Below are 15,386 nucleotides of genomic sequence, written 5' to 3' on the forward strand. Positions count from 1 at the left end.
TGTGGCCTAATGGAAATAACAACAATTTACGAGCCACAATTTGACTGCATTGTCAGCGACAGGAATTCAGACCAAAGTTCAAATGTTCATATTTAGAATGTTTTTTCATCGTAACAACACTGAGGAAAGTCTTATCTACATTTCTTTCACACTTGCCACCAGTATTTGTGCCACAAGTCATACATGTACAGGTGTTTGCCAAGAAGTTTGGAAGCTGAGAACGGCAGTGCTTGCAATTATTTTTTTAATAACGAAGCTTGTTTTCTCGTGATCATGGGGTAATTTATGTCCAGTCTCGAGAAAACAAAATGAGGAGCTCTTGAGATAACAAGTCAATTTATCACTTTCGTTTTCTTGAAATCTCAGAGTAGTTAGGAAGAACTCAAAAAATGAGTGTCTGGTTCAGTTGATCACAGCTGATAATAGCTTTTACGATCACTGTCATGTCTAAATGTTATCTCTGGAAGAAAGACACAGCTCGATATGTGCCTGTGTTAGACCTTGATTGAAGTACAGTCTGATGTGTTGATCAGTAATGGACACTCCTTCATCTGACGTTTTCATCTTAAATCAGTTGTAACAGTTGTCAAGACACCATCTGTGTGTGCTGGTATGGCACTCCTGGTGGTTGGTTATCTTGACGTACCAAAATAATTAACCCTTGTTCTCGGTATAACGTCATTTAAAAAAAAAAAAAAGATTGCAAGCACAGCTGTTTTTGGCTTCCGGAAAAACGTGCTCTGGAAACATGAAGATTAATGACTTTACCTACTAATCTTGCGTTATTACCCCTGGATGAAAAGAAAGGTATGCCATGAGTTCATTCTCTGATAAAATGGTGAGTATCTAAAAGTAGTATCTAAGGGTAAAAAATCAAAAGGGCTATTAGGGAAATTTTCTCCTTTCACAGCATCCTTTCCACAGCTTTAACCTGCAGCTGTGAAACACACAGTGCTGTTCTACCTTCACCCTTTTCTATTCTTTATCTGAGAGTTTTCCTGTTCATGACAAAAACAAGAGCATGTTACATTCCTGTGCTTTCTTATTCTCCTGTAGGCCTAGTTGAAGCTGCAATGGTTGCAGCACCTGAAGCAGGTGTGTCCACTTTGAGCATGGCTCAGTCATGTATCTACTATATGTTCTTTTAATTGTCTCACTGTAGCCAAGTGACAGTTTATCTCTTTAACCCTAATCCAGCAACTCACCAACACAGCTTGGAGCTTGCTTGCTATGAGCTCACAAACTCACTCAGTTCAATCACTAACCTTTGCTTCAGCTTTTCATTTTGATTGATTTGTGTCCCAGTTCGTCAGTTTTACTGTCTTGGAGTCAATGTTAGCACTCATTTTAGCATGACGAAATGAAAGTAATCTTAAGACACATACATAGTCATTATTTCCTAACTGTCAATCATCTGCATTCTGAATTGAGGCATCTTTTTTTAACCGTAACATATATTTTAGATCTGTAGATGCTGATCTTACAGCATATCTTTGAGCGAGATGATTGGCCGTTCAGGAAGTCCCTCTCCCCCTGCCTGTAAATGCTTATTGGGCATGGATATGGCAATGTCTGGGCTGTCCACGTGTCTGTTCTGTCATATGCACTTTTCACCTTGTTACTTTTGCACTAATCCTGCGGGGTTTGATCCTGGGTGAACCGGTGTGGGTTGTTCATTGGTGGCAGCGGACAGGCAATGAAGCATCATGATGGGGAATCCTGTTCAGTAACGGGGCGTTACTGTATGTTGGGAAGTTGACTGAGATGTTGGAAGAGTCTGAGGTTAGCCTTGTATTCAGAAGCTGTAAAAGTGACCACAACATATAAAACTGCAACATTTCAGATAAGGAAGTTTTTTAACAACATGATAAAAAAACAATTAAATCTAATCACATGGCTCACAGACTTCAGACTCTTCCATAGATCATCTCAGCATCCTGTTTGTCACTGAAATCAAACCTGAATGAATCATTAATCGAAGTTAGCCAACTTCAGTTGACAGGCAGTGATACCTAACCTCTCCTCCATCCTCCACTGTATTCTGTAGACCTGCTGGAGGAGACGGAGAAGCTGATGAAAGAGAAGGTGGAGGTCCAGCGTCAGGCAGAGAAGGAGAATGCCGACCTCCTGAAGCAGGTGAAGCTGCTGGAGGTGGAGCTGGAGGAGCAGGTCAACAGGGTGGTCGAGTTGGAGCACGCTCAGAGCACAGAGAGCGGAGACCTCCGACAGCAGGTCCAAGCACTGGAGAAACAGCTGGATAAGAACAGGAGGTTCCTCGATGTAAGTGACAAACAAAATGATCGCTAGTGTCAAGTAGCTGTGCGGCTTATATGAAGGAATACTTCACTCCTCAATCAATGAATACATTGAATGTGATAAGAAAACTTTGTGGGGTTTTTTTTTTGCATGCCTCCATGGTAAACAAAGAATCCCAAATGGAGAGAGGTCTTGATGAATTGAAGTCATATATCAAAACATTTGTTTCCAAACTCTCTCACAACTTGTGCAGTATAACTCAAGTCTCATTTATCAAGTCATATGCTCAGTGCTCTATGTGCTGATGACTGTTTCTTGTGACTGGATATAATGCAGGCAGCACCTTATGTTAGAGTAGACAGGTTAGTTTAGTTTAGTTTGCATTTTTGCAAATGTAGCCAGACTTTAATTTGAATGCTGGTTAATAAAGTCTCACTGTTAATGAAGTCAGGGAAGAGATAACTGCTAAAGACTCATATTACAGCTTCAGGCTCAAGCTATTCAAAATATCTAAAAGCCAACCTGGTGATTTCATAATTTCAGGGGCGGGGGGATCTACGTCATATTCGGCTCATGGGCTAATGAGTTTGTTCCCGTCGTCATAATTGGTTCTCTTGGCCTGGAGTTGGCACGTCATTGTCTAGATGGGGTTTGAATGCAGATTCCTTCTATTGTCCTGTTGATGTTGGTTACGCACAAATTTGAAATGAGCACATTAGTAAACATGTCATTTTTTAATTAGATTATTTGTCCAATCCTCTTCCTCATAGAGACAGACAGACGCATCTTTCTGTAGCGTTCCGTAAAAATGGAAATCTAGATTTCATTTGTGTGTTTACAGCGTGGGTTAATGAGATCATCAAACATTTTCTCTGATCATCATCTGAGAAAATTATGATTCTTATATAAATGGAGACTCACTGGATTTCAGCCTCTCTTAAAAACATTTTTGAGAAATGCTTCTGTCACCTACGTGTCATTTGCTCTGTGTATTCACATTTATGTGACATTTGCCTGAACTTTTGTTACTGAAGTAAACAAAGACAACAATGGCACCGTATGTCAGTGCTTACCTCATCAGATGGTCGCCCAAAGGCGTACAATCTGCAGATTATGCAACACCCAAAGCACTTTTGCAAACTCTCAACTGTAGCTACAGGTGTTTGCATTGGTGTTCCTAAAGGTGACTTCTGTTCAAGTTGTCAGTCATCATAATCTGCAGCAAGTAGGATTTAATAACAGTTAAATGATCCCATTAAAACTATCTCCTTCACTTCAGACTTGTGTAACATTGACCAGACGACTAACTGTAAGTAAGGGAGGAAAATTCAGCACATAGACACTTGCTTTCCCAAAAAAAGAGCAGTTTTATTAAGGAAACCTGTTTCTCAAAATGTTAATTTGTCTTTGCTGATAGGATAAGCCTGTCTTGAAGATCTGGTTTAACATTTTCCTATTTCTGTCTTTATTTTGGTGTCCAGGAACAAGCTGTGGACCGAGAACACGAGCGAGATTTCTTCCAGCAGGAGATCCAAAAACTGGAACAACAGCTGAAGAATCCACAGAAGCTGCAGGCTGGCTCTGAGCAAAGAAACCAAGAGGTAACAAGAGAAAGCTCTGTTCTCTGCCAGAGGACCAGGCATTAATGGAGATGCTTATTTTCTGAACATAACACTGTTGTTGTAGCTATCAGCACTGAGCTGAGAGTCACACAGCAGAACAATAGAGCTGGTAGAATTACCTGCGCCACCTCGAAAATGATACCAAATAGTGGGAGTGTTACTCAGACGAAGAAGTGAGATTAATGTTTGTTCTTGTGATACTTTGTGAGTTGTGTAATAGTGGGTTTTATTTGCACGATCATCAAATGCAGAATACAGTGGGAGTGAAAAGATTTGCTGAAGTTAATCGCTGCTCTGCTGCATCTGTTACTCACATACAAAATGTTGTGTGTCCAATTCCCATACTATTTAATATGCTGGAAAAAGATCTACTACTACAAATGCAGTGTGCAAAAATGGCAAGATGTTCTACTGCATCTAGTCTTATTTTGCAACGTGCAAGCCAGCATGCTTTTCTAGTTAGATCCGTTTCAGCGACCGTGTCATTGACAGCTGACTGATGCTGCACTAATTTTAATCAATCAATCACAAACCATTTAAAAAATGTGCAGTTATATCTTGAAAGTTTAAACTACATGCTTTACAGTGTGACAACAGCAGAGCTCTGGGTTGACCTCTGTCTCTGGGGAGCTCTGCGAATGGTAATTTGTTCTATCTCCAAGATAATGTTAAGATCTGCTGTGGTCCAAATGGCATACTTTTTCTTTTTGCTTCAAATCTAGCGTTATGGACTGTGACGGATATACAAGCAAGTTACGACTATGAATATGAAGCAGTATTACTATAATTTCATATAACAGTATGTACTTTTTATGGCAGCTGCAGTCCATGCTGGGGTAAAAAAAAAAGTATGCCATTTGCAGCCTGTGCGTGATGTGCATTTTCACATAAGTACAAATACATGGTATGTAATGTAATGCCTGATATCACATTTCAGAAGTGAATACTCATGTCAGGAGGTCACAACTGCTGACAGCTTACAGGCTAAATTCAAATGATTTCGCTTAAGGTTGCACTTACCAAATTTTTTATATTAACAACAGATCAGGTGAAGATTTGTAACATAAAAGGTGTTGCTTTTATTGATGAACACACAGAGGTTTATCATCCTCTCAATGCGCTGTTCCCCTCAGCTCTACTGAGTGTTTTTAGTAATTCAGATCATTGTTTTGTTTAATCTCACTGCTTTTATCAACCTTGTTTCCCCATCGCTGTTTTCAGCTTAAAAGCTCAAATAAAACCCACTTTAACCTGCTCAGCACCAAACAACAGAAGGACAAGTAGCTTATGAACATAGCAGCAGAAGAGACTGATATTTCCACTTCAAATTAATATTGATATTGCTCTGTATCTGCTGGATGTGTAAATAGGTGACTGTTTGCCAACATTGCCAGATCCAATTATAAGATTATTATAAGTCCATAATGTGTTCACACCTTGTTCCTCTGCCCCCAAGTGGCCAAAAACAATTCAGTAATGACACACATTACACCTGGTCTGACATTGCCAGATAAATTCACAAATGCAACTCAGGGTTAGTTTGTTTGGGATTTCCAAGAGGCATCATCAACGGCCGTAGATCAAAATGCAAGTGGACAGACCTACAACCAATCAACTATGACTATGGCTTGCAGAGATGAGCTGTGATGATGTGGCATCAGTATGTCTGTGAACAAGTGTCGCCATTTTCACAATCAGGATTTGAAAGTAGTACTTAAGTGGAAAGTTCCACATCAGCTGCAGCCATCTTTGTTGTTTTCACAAACGTCTTGACGGTGGTCTTCTTCACAAAGCTAGGTTTATGTTCTCCATAGTGTCCTCAGCGCAAGGGTGCGTGAGCATCAAACACGGTCAATATCAGATTAACAATTGTGATTGGCGCGACCCAGGCCAGTCCACCTGAAAATCTGTCTGAGCGGAGGGAGGCCTGAGGCATAAAACATGAGCTCGCCAGGCACATTACACCTGCACCGTGACACGTCTAACATAAAATGTATTGTTTATAGGATCGCGATTAACTTCTACAGATAATGGTGCTAGTCTTCCCAGTAATCTTTGCTATCGAAAGTCAGTTCGATGTAACTTCTGGTTCTTTGTCCTGTCCTGATTTGTTGGCTGAATTTGATGGTCACATTTTCACAATTTTATTTCACTGTACATAAAAATATTTAGGAAATATTGAGGATTGTTTGACAGTAACAGAAATAACAGAAGATATTTCTTTTTGTGCATCAGTCTCCTTCATCACAGCAGTAACTGAATTCAGGTTTAACCTCAATGTTGTTTTGCTTTCTGTGTGGTGTTATAAATTTTCCCTTGTCATTTTTCATCCACTTTTAATCTAGCCTCCAGTTCACTCCAGGCAAGGAGAAATGTAATTTTGATCAACACTGTTGTCGTCATATTGAAGCGCTAATTATGTCCCCAAACCAGATGACTGGCTCCTGCACAGGACAAAATAATTTGACAGTAAAGCGTTATATTCCTGTTTACTCTGAAGGCATCGTGTTTATCAGAAATTTAACTCATATGCCTTTTGATAATATAACAGAACACAGTTGCCTTCAGAAAATAAGCTGCATTGGGTTATGGGCCCTCTGTGCATTTCACTTGCCCGATCTGAAACATCATTTGACAAGATAAGTCAGTTGTTCTATCAGGGGAATATGAGTTTAGTATACAGTGCTATCAAAGTGTTTCCTGTAACTAAAGTATCCTTGATTTGCCCTTGCTGCTTATTAGTCTTTGAAAGGTCTGTCTGTTTGTTCCTTTGTAAATGAGATTGAGACTTTAATTATTTCCTTTGCGGTTGCTTTGAGTCATGCTATACATTAGTTGTGTTTATAGCATTACTTCATACATCAGTTTCATTTCTGCTTTAAACTCACAGGCTATACCTCAGAAGATAACCTCTACTATTTCTATAATTTCCAGAGACTGCTGCCACGTTTTTATCACTAAGTGCTTTTTCTTCCCCCTCTTGCCCTTGAACTGTCCATCCTCTGATCCCTTATGCCTCTTCCTTCTCTCTCCCGTGGCTATTACAGGTGGATGGAGTAACCTCTAAGGTATTGCTTCTAGCTACACGTAGAGTCCAGTCTACCCCAGAGAGCATTTAGTGCATTTTAGTAATCCCGCCCGACCCTGTAGCAATTAATGGACTGTCCGTCTTTCTCATCCTTTTTCCTCTCTCCAGTTTGATCCCTATCTGTCGTGTTTGTCTTCATCTGGACGCGACTTCAAAACACTCTTTCCTCCCGTCTCTTCCTTTACTGTCCCAGTGTAAAACTCAACATCAAAGTAAAGTAGGGTGTTCACAAGCTCAGTGTAGAATCAAAATCAAGATTAAAAAAAGTTTACGTCCCCGAGGGGCAATTTGCTTTTCAGACAGTAGTCCAACACAGATACATGCAATACAATATTCACAACACAGCATAAGATCCATATCTCCTACACTGACACCATGAATCATGGACAAAGAAGACAAAATGACATCCAGAGTTATAATTTGTTTAAATTCCAATAGCAGAGGAGATAAGTGGCAATCTGTATCTATTAGTGCAGCCTTTGGGGAGTCTAAACCTCCTCCCTGATAGAAGCATCTGGAACTCAACATGTAACAGATATCGAGGGTCCCAAACATAGAGTGTGCCTTTGAGATGCCCCTCACTTTATACAAGTGCTAAACGTCATTAAGGGTAGCACCAGTAATCACCTCATCAGGAAGCCTGACAGTTTTTCCCCGTTTGTTCCTATTTTTACGACTTAAGACTTCCAAACCAGCAAGTCGTAGAAAAAGAAAGGACAGACTCAATAAAAGAATAATACCTTTTTGTTGAGTCATGTCATGCGAGGGTCATAAGGACAGAGGGATGTTGTATGCTGTAAAGCCCTGTGAGGCAAATTGTGGTTTGTGATATTGGGCTTTATAAATAAAATTGATTGATTGATGTCCATGTTAAAACTTCTCAACTTCCTTAAAAAGAGCAACCATTCATTCGCCTTTTTACATATAGCATCTGTATCTACATCACATGCATAAATACTTACACTTCACTTTAACTTAGTAGTATCCTAAATAAGGACTGTCCTTAGATACAGTTATATAAAACCCACTTTTTGCATACTTTGAAAGGCTTTTCATATTTTTCATAGGCTATGCAAATACATTAAAGGAACACTTCTCCCACAAAGTTACCATTTGTATATCAAAATGCAGTGTTACCTTGAATTTGTAAACAAAAAAACTTTCTTTTTTTTTTTTACATGCCTCCACAGAAAACAGCAAAATAATTATTTATTGCTTGATTAGGGACTGTGTTTAACAACAGCAAAAACTATATCAAAACATCCCTTTACAAACTGTCACACAACTCATGCAGTATAATCCAAGTCACATTTATGCAGTTGTAGTCCCAGTACTTTCCAAACACATGAATTTTCACTGCAGCATTACTATTTAAAACTGAATCGAAAGGTAACTTATCTCTGCTCTCTTTGAAGTCGGCCTCCACAACTAAGGTTTTAGCAAAAATGAATGTGTACTGAGCATCGACTGGATAAATGTGACTTGGATTATAGTGCATGAGTTGTGTGAGAGTTTGTAAATGGATGTTTTGATGTCTTTATTGCTGTTGTTAAACGTGGTCCCTAATCAATCAATCAATAAATCAATGCGTTTGCTGTTTGCCGTGGAGGCATGCAAGAAAAACAAAGTTCTCCTCACAAATTTAAGGTAACATGGCATGACTGATATAAAAATGGTCAGTTTGAGGGTGAATTATTCCTTTAATATGAATTTGCGTATTTTAGCAGTATTTTACTTGCGACTTTATCTATGTTTTTGTTTTAAGCAAAAAGCAAGTACGTCTCCAGCCACGTTTTTCCTGAACGTAAAGCTAAAAATTGGATGAAGAAAAGCACTACAGATGACTGTAATTCCATCCATAAATGAACCACAAGGGGCACTCTGGTACAGTAAAGCCTAAAGAAATATAAATAGACCATTCAGGGCTGAAGTACTCACATGAAGAGTCCATCCGACACTCTAGTCACTTTAATATTTAATGAAGGGCTGCCAGTGAGGGGGTGTGATTCATCTGCCTTACTACAGTGTCATTTTCTAATAGAAACTCAGTTTTTTGTGTCACAACATCCTTAAAATGCATTTCTGAAACAACATGATACAAAAAAAGTCAGTCGTTCATGAAGCGGCATTTTCTTGTCTAATCAAGCAGGAGGTACAGTTTACCATCTAGATGTACATTTATTTCCTAGTTCTAGGATAATCCTAAACAAACCTTCCTCCCATTGACCCTTCTTCACCTCTTCATTGAGCTGCTGATGTTTTCCCGTCTCACAGATGGATCAGTTACCTGCCAGCGGTCCTCCTGGTTAATGTACTGCTCTGTGGTTTGTGTCACCCTGAATGAAATCTCTCTCTCCCTTCTGTCCCTGCACCTCTTTTCACTCTCGGCCCCCTCCTTTCTCAGGTGGATCAGCTGACCTCACAGCTAGCCGTACATGTATCAGCTATGCTGTAGCGAGTAATGTCTGAGAGCGATTCTCATTAACCGACCCCCCCCCCCCCTTTCTCTCCCTCTCTCTCTCCCGCTCCCTTCATTTCTCTCTCTCACTACCAGGTGGACCAGCTGACCTCCCAGCTGAAGGAGAAGGCGGATTGGTGCAGTGAGCTGCTGCTCAGCTCAGAGCAGCTGCGTCGTGAGTTGGGAGAGCGCGACGAAGAGATTGACAAGCTGGAGAGCCGCATCCGCGAGCTGGAGCAGGCCCTGCTGGCCAGCGCTGAGTCCCTGGAGAAGGTTAGGAAGGGGAGGGGGAATGAGGGGGGAAGTGGGAGATGAAGGATGTGCAGGAGACTGAGTCAGAGAAAGCAAGAGAGAGAAACAATAGCTGTGTTGAATGGCAGAGGGTGTGTGTGTGTGTGTGTGTGTGTGTGTGTGTGTGTATGTGTGTGTGAGTGAGAGGATGTAGATGAGGTGACAGCTAGAGGAGGAACGGGAGGAATGCATGGAGAGGGAGAACAATGTGTGGGTGGGTCTACTTCAGCCGCCCCGGCAGTTTGTTGTTGGTGATGGCTGGCAACTGTCAAGATTGCCCCCCAGTGTTCGTGGAGGGCTGTTGTGAGTGAACAAAAAGAGCAGTGTAGAAAATATCTGCTGTGCCGCTGCTCAGCTGACGAACGGCATAGAGTTTAAGCTGCACGATAAAGGGTACAAAATGGAAAACGTGCATTTCTAGTTTGCATCCTTTAAAATCTGCTTGATCACAAGAGTTTGCTCTTTCACGCCTTCATGCGCAGGTTGTAAATAACTGCTGTGCTGAATAGTTTCTTTTGTGTGTGTCGCAGGTTGAACAAAAGAAGCAGCATGCATCCATCACAGAGGCAAAACACTCCACACTGGAGGCTCAGTTACAGACGGAGAGAGAAGCTCTGGAGAGGAAAGAGAAAGAGGTAGTGTGCTGTTCAGTTTGTACTCTGAGGTTTTTCGAAGCACAAATGTATTAAATTGGATAATATTTCAATCTGATGAAGATCCAGCTGGGAATGAAATGTCTATTTGAATGAATGTGTGGCTTGGAGTCAGTGTGGCGCCGTTACAGGGAGGGATGGGAATTAATAAGATTTTATTGATAGCAGTGCCATTAGTGGTTCAGCTTATTGGTCTGATTCTTTATTGGTTCCCTTATCAATTCCAAAACAATTTTATATGTGAAAAAAGTAGGCTCGCTGCAACAAGGGAATATTTGTACAGCACTAGTTTTCATTTAGGTTTTCTTAGTCAAAGAAAAAAATCTGTTAAACCTGCCTGTGTGGCGCTAAAGTTATTATACCATAGGATATTTACCCTCAGTAACAGATGTGCAGCTTGGATAAGAAGCAGTGGCACTTGTGTGCAAAGTGTCAAATACATGGCATTTCTGAAATTTAAGCCCATGTTTTGTTGAAAAATGTTGTCAGCAAATAGCTAGTGTTTCCACCCTTACTTAAAAGTAACATTTTACATTAAAGCAGCACTGTTGTCATCTGTCTTCTTGAAATGTAGCCACGCTTTGGACCATTTTTCATCCTCTTTGCCATGACTCATTGTTGCAAGTTTACAGCAGTGTAGATGATGAATGAGTTCAACATCATTGTTTTGCAATGTGCAACTGTCAGAACAACATGTTGGCATCAATAAAAGGAATTGATAAGCTGGGAGGCATGCAACTCCAATGAATCAGACCATTTGGAACTGGTTCTCCACCAGTTCTACCCATAGTTACAGCCATGTTTTTCTACTACATGTGAGGCGTGTATAAATGTGCTTCTTTATCCTGCAGGGGAAAACCATTTGTATTGTAGTTCGCTTTGATATCTGCATATTTGTTCAGTTACAGTTAGACTGAAGTTAGATTTTCAGTCATCTCGTGGTGTCTCCTCATGTTCTCCTGTCGTCTCAGATCTGTAACCTGGAGGAGCAGCTGGAGCAGTTTAGAGAGGAGCTGGAGAACAAGAGCGAGGAGGTGCAGCAGCTTCACATGCAGCTGGAGATCCAGAGGAAGGAGATCAGCAGCCAGCAGCACTACCTAGAAACCAGGGACAGCATGCTCCAGGTAAATGGCCATCCTGCTGCACACACTTTTTATAGTTTTTATGTAACATTGGTTGTGTGTTTGTACTTATATTCTCAGTTCTTATATGATTAACCTGTTTTCTACTTATAAGCTGTTGTGCTAAAGAGCAAAAGATAAACTGCTGGTTGCTGGTGACTTTTAAACTGTTGACTGATGTGATAAGCGTGACATTGTCAGATAAGCTTGTACTTTAACAGCACAATACAACACAAGACCTGGTTATTCACACAACTACACACTACTCCCATCAGTAGCAAACAAGATCATTTTTTATGCCATGCCTAATTATGTCTTTATAACATTTATTTTTCTGCTCCCAAACTGCAAAACACTTTGGTTCAAATGCTCTTTTTTAAATTTACTTTTTGTTGCTGATTATAGTTTGCACATTTTCAGGTTTTTTTTGCCCGTTCATTTGCCTTGCAATAGTCACTGCCACTGCTGGCACATTTCTTCTTTGACCCAATCATTGTACTTTCTGTAGTCCACCACGAGGCTGACTCTGAGTGGACTGTCCCGTGACATGTTTATTAAAAGCCATCGCATTATAATCTCTGACTTTTGAAGGTGATGGAGGAGAAGGACAGGGAAATAGCACTTCTTAATGAACAGATCACTAAGCTTCAACACACGGAAACAGCCTCTGATAACAAGGTAACGCAACATGCGTATACGAAATAGAACAAAAGTCTATTTCGAATACACATAGCTCCATGGTCGTGTGTGTGTGTTTTCTGCATTCGTGCACACCTTTTTTTTTTTTTTTTTTGTTTGCTCCATTTTTTATTTGTGTTTTAAGTTGGGTTGTTTTTTCATTGTTTTGTCTTGGTAAGTAAATCCACGGCACCATCGTCTGTTGTGAGGTGATCATTTGCTCATCTGAGGTGGTTGACTAAACCTCTGAGTCTCCGAAAGAGCTTCAGAAATTCTTTCACTATCTGATCAATTTTATCTGACATTTTAAATACAAATGCCAATAAAAACTTTGGCCCAAAGAACCTCTCGAAGCACAACAGGGACTCAGAGGTTTATCCAAATAGCGGGATAGCTATCAACTCCTCAAATCTGATATTTTTTATGGCTTATTAATATCTGCACATTTCTCTGTAGGAAATTGATGAGAAGGATGAGCTGATGAAAGACCTGGAGTCCCAGGTGGAGTGCCTGCGGAGCGAACAAGAACGCTTGAAGAGGAATAATGAAGAGGAGCTCGACCAACTGAATGCAGTCATAGACAGACTTCAGCAGGAGCTGGCCAGTATCGAGTCTAAGCAGACTACAGAGGAAGAGGAGGACACCAAGGTGGAGCCAGAGAGCACCGCGTGGAGGCCAAGTAAAGAGGAGTACGATGAAATGAAGCAGAGAATGGACCAGGCCACCAAAGAGGTCGATACACTTAAAACAGAGCACAGCAAGCTGTTAGAGACGTACCTGCGTTTGAAAGAGAGCGCAGAAGCTTTAGCTGAGACAGAAAAACTGGAGAGCTCTGAGGGAGAACTTGAAGAAGCTCTCAGACAGAAAACTGCAAGCTTTGTGGTCATGCAGGCTCAAGTGCAAGCTTTAGAGCAGAGTGCAACAACCAGAGTTGAAGAGTTGGACCTCCGCATCCAGGAGCTCGAGGATGTGGTTGATGAAAAGGACCGTGAGTTGAGCAACTGTCGCCACCTTCTGGAGCAAACACAAAGCTATGCAGATGGTCTCCAACAGAGGGTCTCGAATCTGGAGGAAACTCTGAGGGAGAAACTGGCTGCGGCGCTCGTCAGCCAGGCCACACTGGAGGCCTTCCAGCAACAGCAGTCACAAGGATCCAAAGAAAACCAGGATCAGCAGAGACATGCTGAAACACATGTGGAGCCACATGTCTATGACTTTGGTGATTTAGGTATTCCCCAAATGGATTTCAGTGGAATTGGTCAAGCGAGACAAACTCCCACAGGGAAGGTGGTCCACCTGACCCAGAGGCTGCGGGAGCTGGAAGTGGGACTCAGCGGGATGCAGAAGGACCAGGAGCTCCAGAAGCAGCTGCTCTCCAGCTCTGAGGAGGAGGTGATGGAGTACGAGAGGAGGCTGGCTGTGCTCATGGATCTCCTCAGTCAGATGAAGGCCAGGACACACCAGAGGTCATCGCCGGCTGTGGGGGTAAGAGTTCGGCCAAGAAGTTACAAAGTAATAGTTCAACAGTTTGAACCTGGCCAAGAAAATGTCTGACACACATTTCTCCATAAAACCACAACTTGGTTTTTTTTACACTTCAAATTTTGTTTGAATTAAACAAACAAATAGCACGTCTCTAGAGGCAGACAGATTTTGTTACCTTTGTACAGAGCCAGACTAGCTGTTTCCCTCTGTTACCAGTCTTCATGCAAATTTTCTGTACAGACACAAGCAACATGCTCTCATTCCCAACTCGTCAAATACAGGCTTGGTCAGTGGCTTTACACTTCAAACTATGACACTCAAGGTACCTCTCTAGCATCAGTTTTTCATCAGTTTGTTACATAACTTAACTTGCGTAAAAAAGTTAACCAGTATGTGACTTATCGTATGGCGTGTAGCTAATGTAGATGACTTTTGATTACCTGGGTGAAACTCCCATATTTGTTTGACCCGTCCACCTCCCATCCCTCCCACGATACGCTGACTTTCTCGCTCTTGATCTCGCCTGATGTGTCTCACACAGACTCTAAAGGGTGTTTTGTGCATAGGGATGCAGCTTTATACAATGAAACCCTTTTGGGGTCATAGTAACTGCTAATAGTTATATTAATTGTGTAATACCATGAAGCTGTGATGTTTTCGGAGACCGTTATATTGTGAAAGTCTCATACTGTTGCAACCCTAGTGCGTCGTTATCAGAAGCCCCCTGACCAGGCTGCCACATTTGATGCCCTAGGAATGAGAAGTGGTTGACACAAAAGTGGTAGTGATCTTTTCATCTAAATCCCGGCATGAAAACAAACAAATATATTTCACAAAATGTCAAAGTATTCCTTTAAAGAGCACAGAAAGACCTATTTTACTGTTCAAATCAAGGTATATTAGTGTATTATGTATAAGAATATATAAAAAGACTCCAGGGTGCACTGATAAAATGAGATTTTTTTACTTTTATTTTTTGCTAACTTTAGATCTCACTGAAACAGACAGTCATATTCATTTTTGTTCATAATATAAAAAACACCATTAAAATATAGTATTTTAATTTACATGTAGCTCTCTCATGTTCCACACTGGACCAATGGTTTTTCTCCTTAACTTAAATTTGTGGTAACTAATGAGCACATTATTGTTAGTGATAGGACTCTTATAATCACAGAATGAATTAGAAGTAGAAGAAATATAAGCTTGGATTTACACCTAAAAGTTAAATGCAATAATTGACTTTTTTGTCTCTGTGTACACTGTATGATCAACACCAAATCTTTATATTGGAGCAGGTTTTTAAATTTACCCTCATGACTGGTTAACGAGTGAAAACCCAGTGAAGTCACTGTCATCAAGTCTCTGGCTGTGTAGTGTCGTCCCGTCCTTGACGCATTTTTAATCAGTTTGAATTTTTGTGACGATTTTAGCAGGCGTCCTCTGCTGAGGAGCAGCCGGCTGCTGCGTCAGAGCTCCTTCAGGAGTTGCAGGAGGTCAGAGACGAGGCCTCGGCCACCAAAGAGCAGCTCGAGAGCTACAAACAGAGCTGCAGCAGACTCCAGGAGGAGCTCCAAGTATGTCACTGCCTCTGGGTATTCATACTTCTTGTGAAAGTGTTGCTAATGTTTGGTGAGATTAACAAGCGTGTTTTTCTTTCTAGGACAAAACTGTGACAATAGACAGACTACAGGACCAGCTTCAAAAGGTAGGAACAAAAATACAATCTTTTGC

The 15,386-nt window shown here is 41.0% G+C and overlaps 1 protein-coding gene across 6 annotated transcripts in view; it reads left to right on the top strand.

Annotated features, from left to right (window-relative positions):
• The window catches only part of akap9 (A kinase (PRKA) anchor protein 9), an 85,755-nt gene that overhangs the window by 56,758 nt on the left and 13,611 nt on the right, over positions 1-15,386 (top strand). For 3 of the 6 annotated variants that reach the window (XM_050035393.1, XM_050035395.1, XM_050035397.1), the window contains 10 exons: positions 1,057-1,095; positions 2,048-2,280; positions 3,738-3,857; positions 9,521-9,697; positions 10,246-10,350; positions 11,340-11,492; positions 12,081-12,167; positions 12,624-13,652; positions 15,086-15,229; positions 15,316-15,360. In XM_050035393.1, the coding sequence (XP_049891350.1) occupies positions 1,057-1,095; positions 2,048-2,280; positions 3,738-3,857; positions 9,521-9,697; positions 10,246-10,350; positions 11,340-11,492; positions 12,081-12,167; positions 12,624-13,652; positions 15,086-15,229; positions 15,316-15,360 (2,132 nt within the window). The remainder of the gene's footprint in view (positions 1-1,056; positions 1,096-2,047; positions 2,281-3,737; positions 3,858-9,520; positions 9,698-10,245; positions 10,351-11,339; positions 11,493-12,080; positions 12,168-12,623; positions 13,653-15,085; positions 15,230-15,315; positions 15,361-15,386) is intronic. The other 3 variants (XM_050035394.1, XM_050035398.1, XM_050035396.1) reach the window with 3 other exon arrangements.

The sequence above is a fragment of the Epinephelus moara genome, chromosome 22 (assembly GCF_006386435.1).
Source record: "Epinephelus moara isolate mb chromosome 22, YSFRI_EMoa_1.0, whole genome shotgun sequence".
NCBI lineage: Eukaryota > Metazoa > Chordata > Actinopteri > Perciformes > Serranidae > Epinephelus > Epinephelus moara.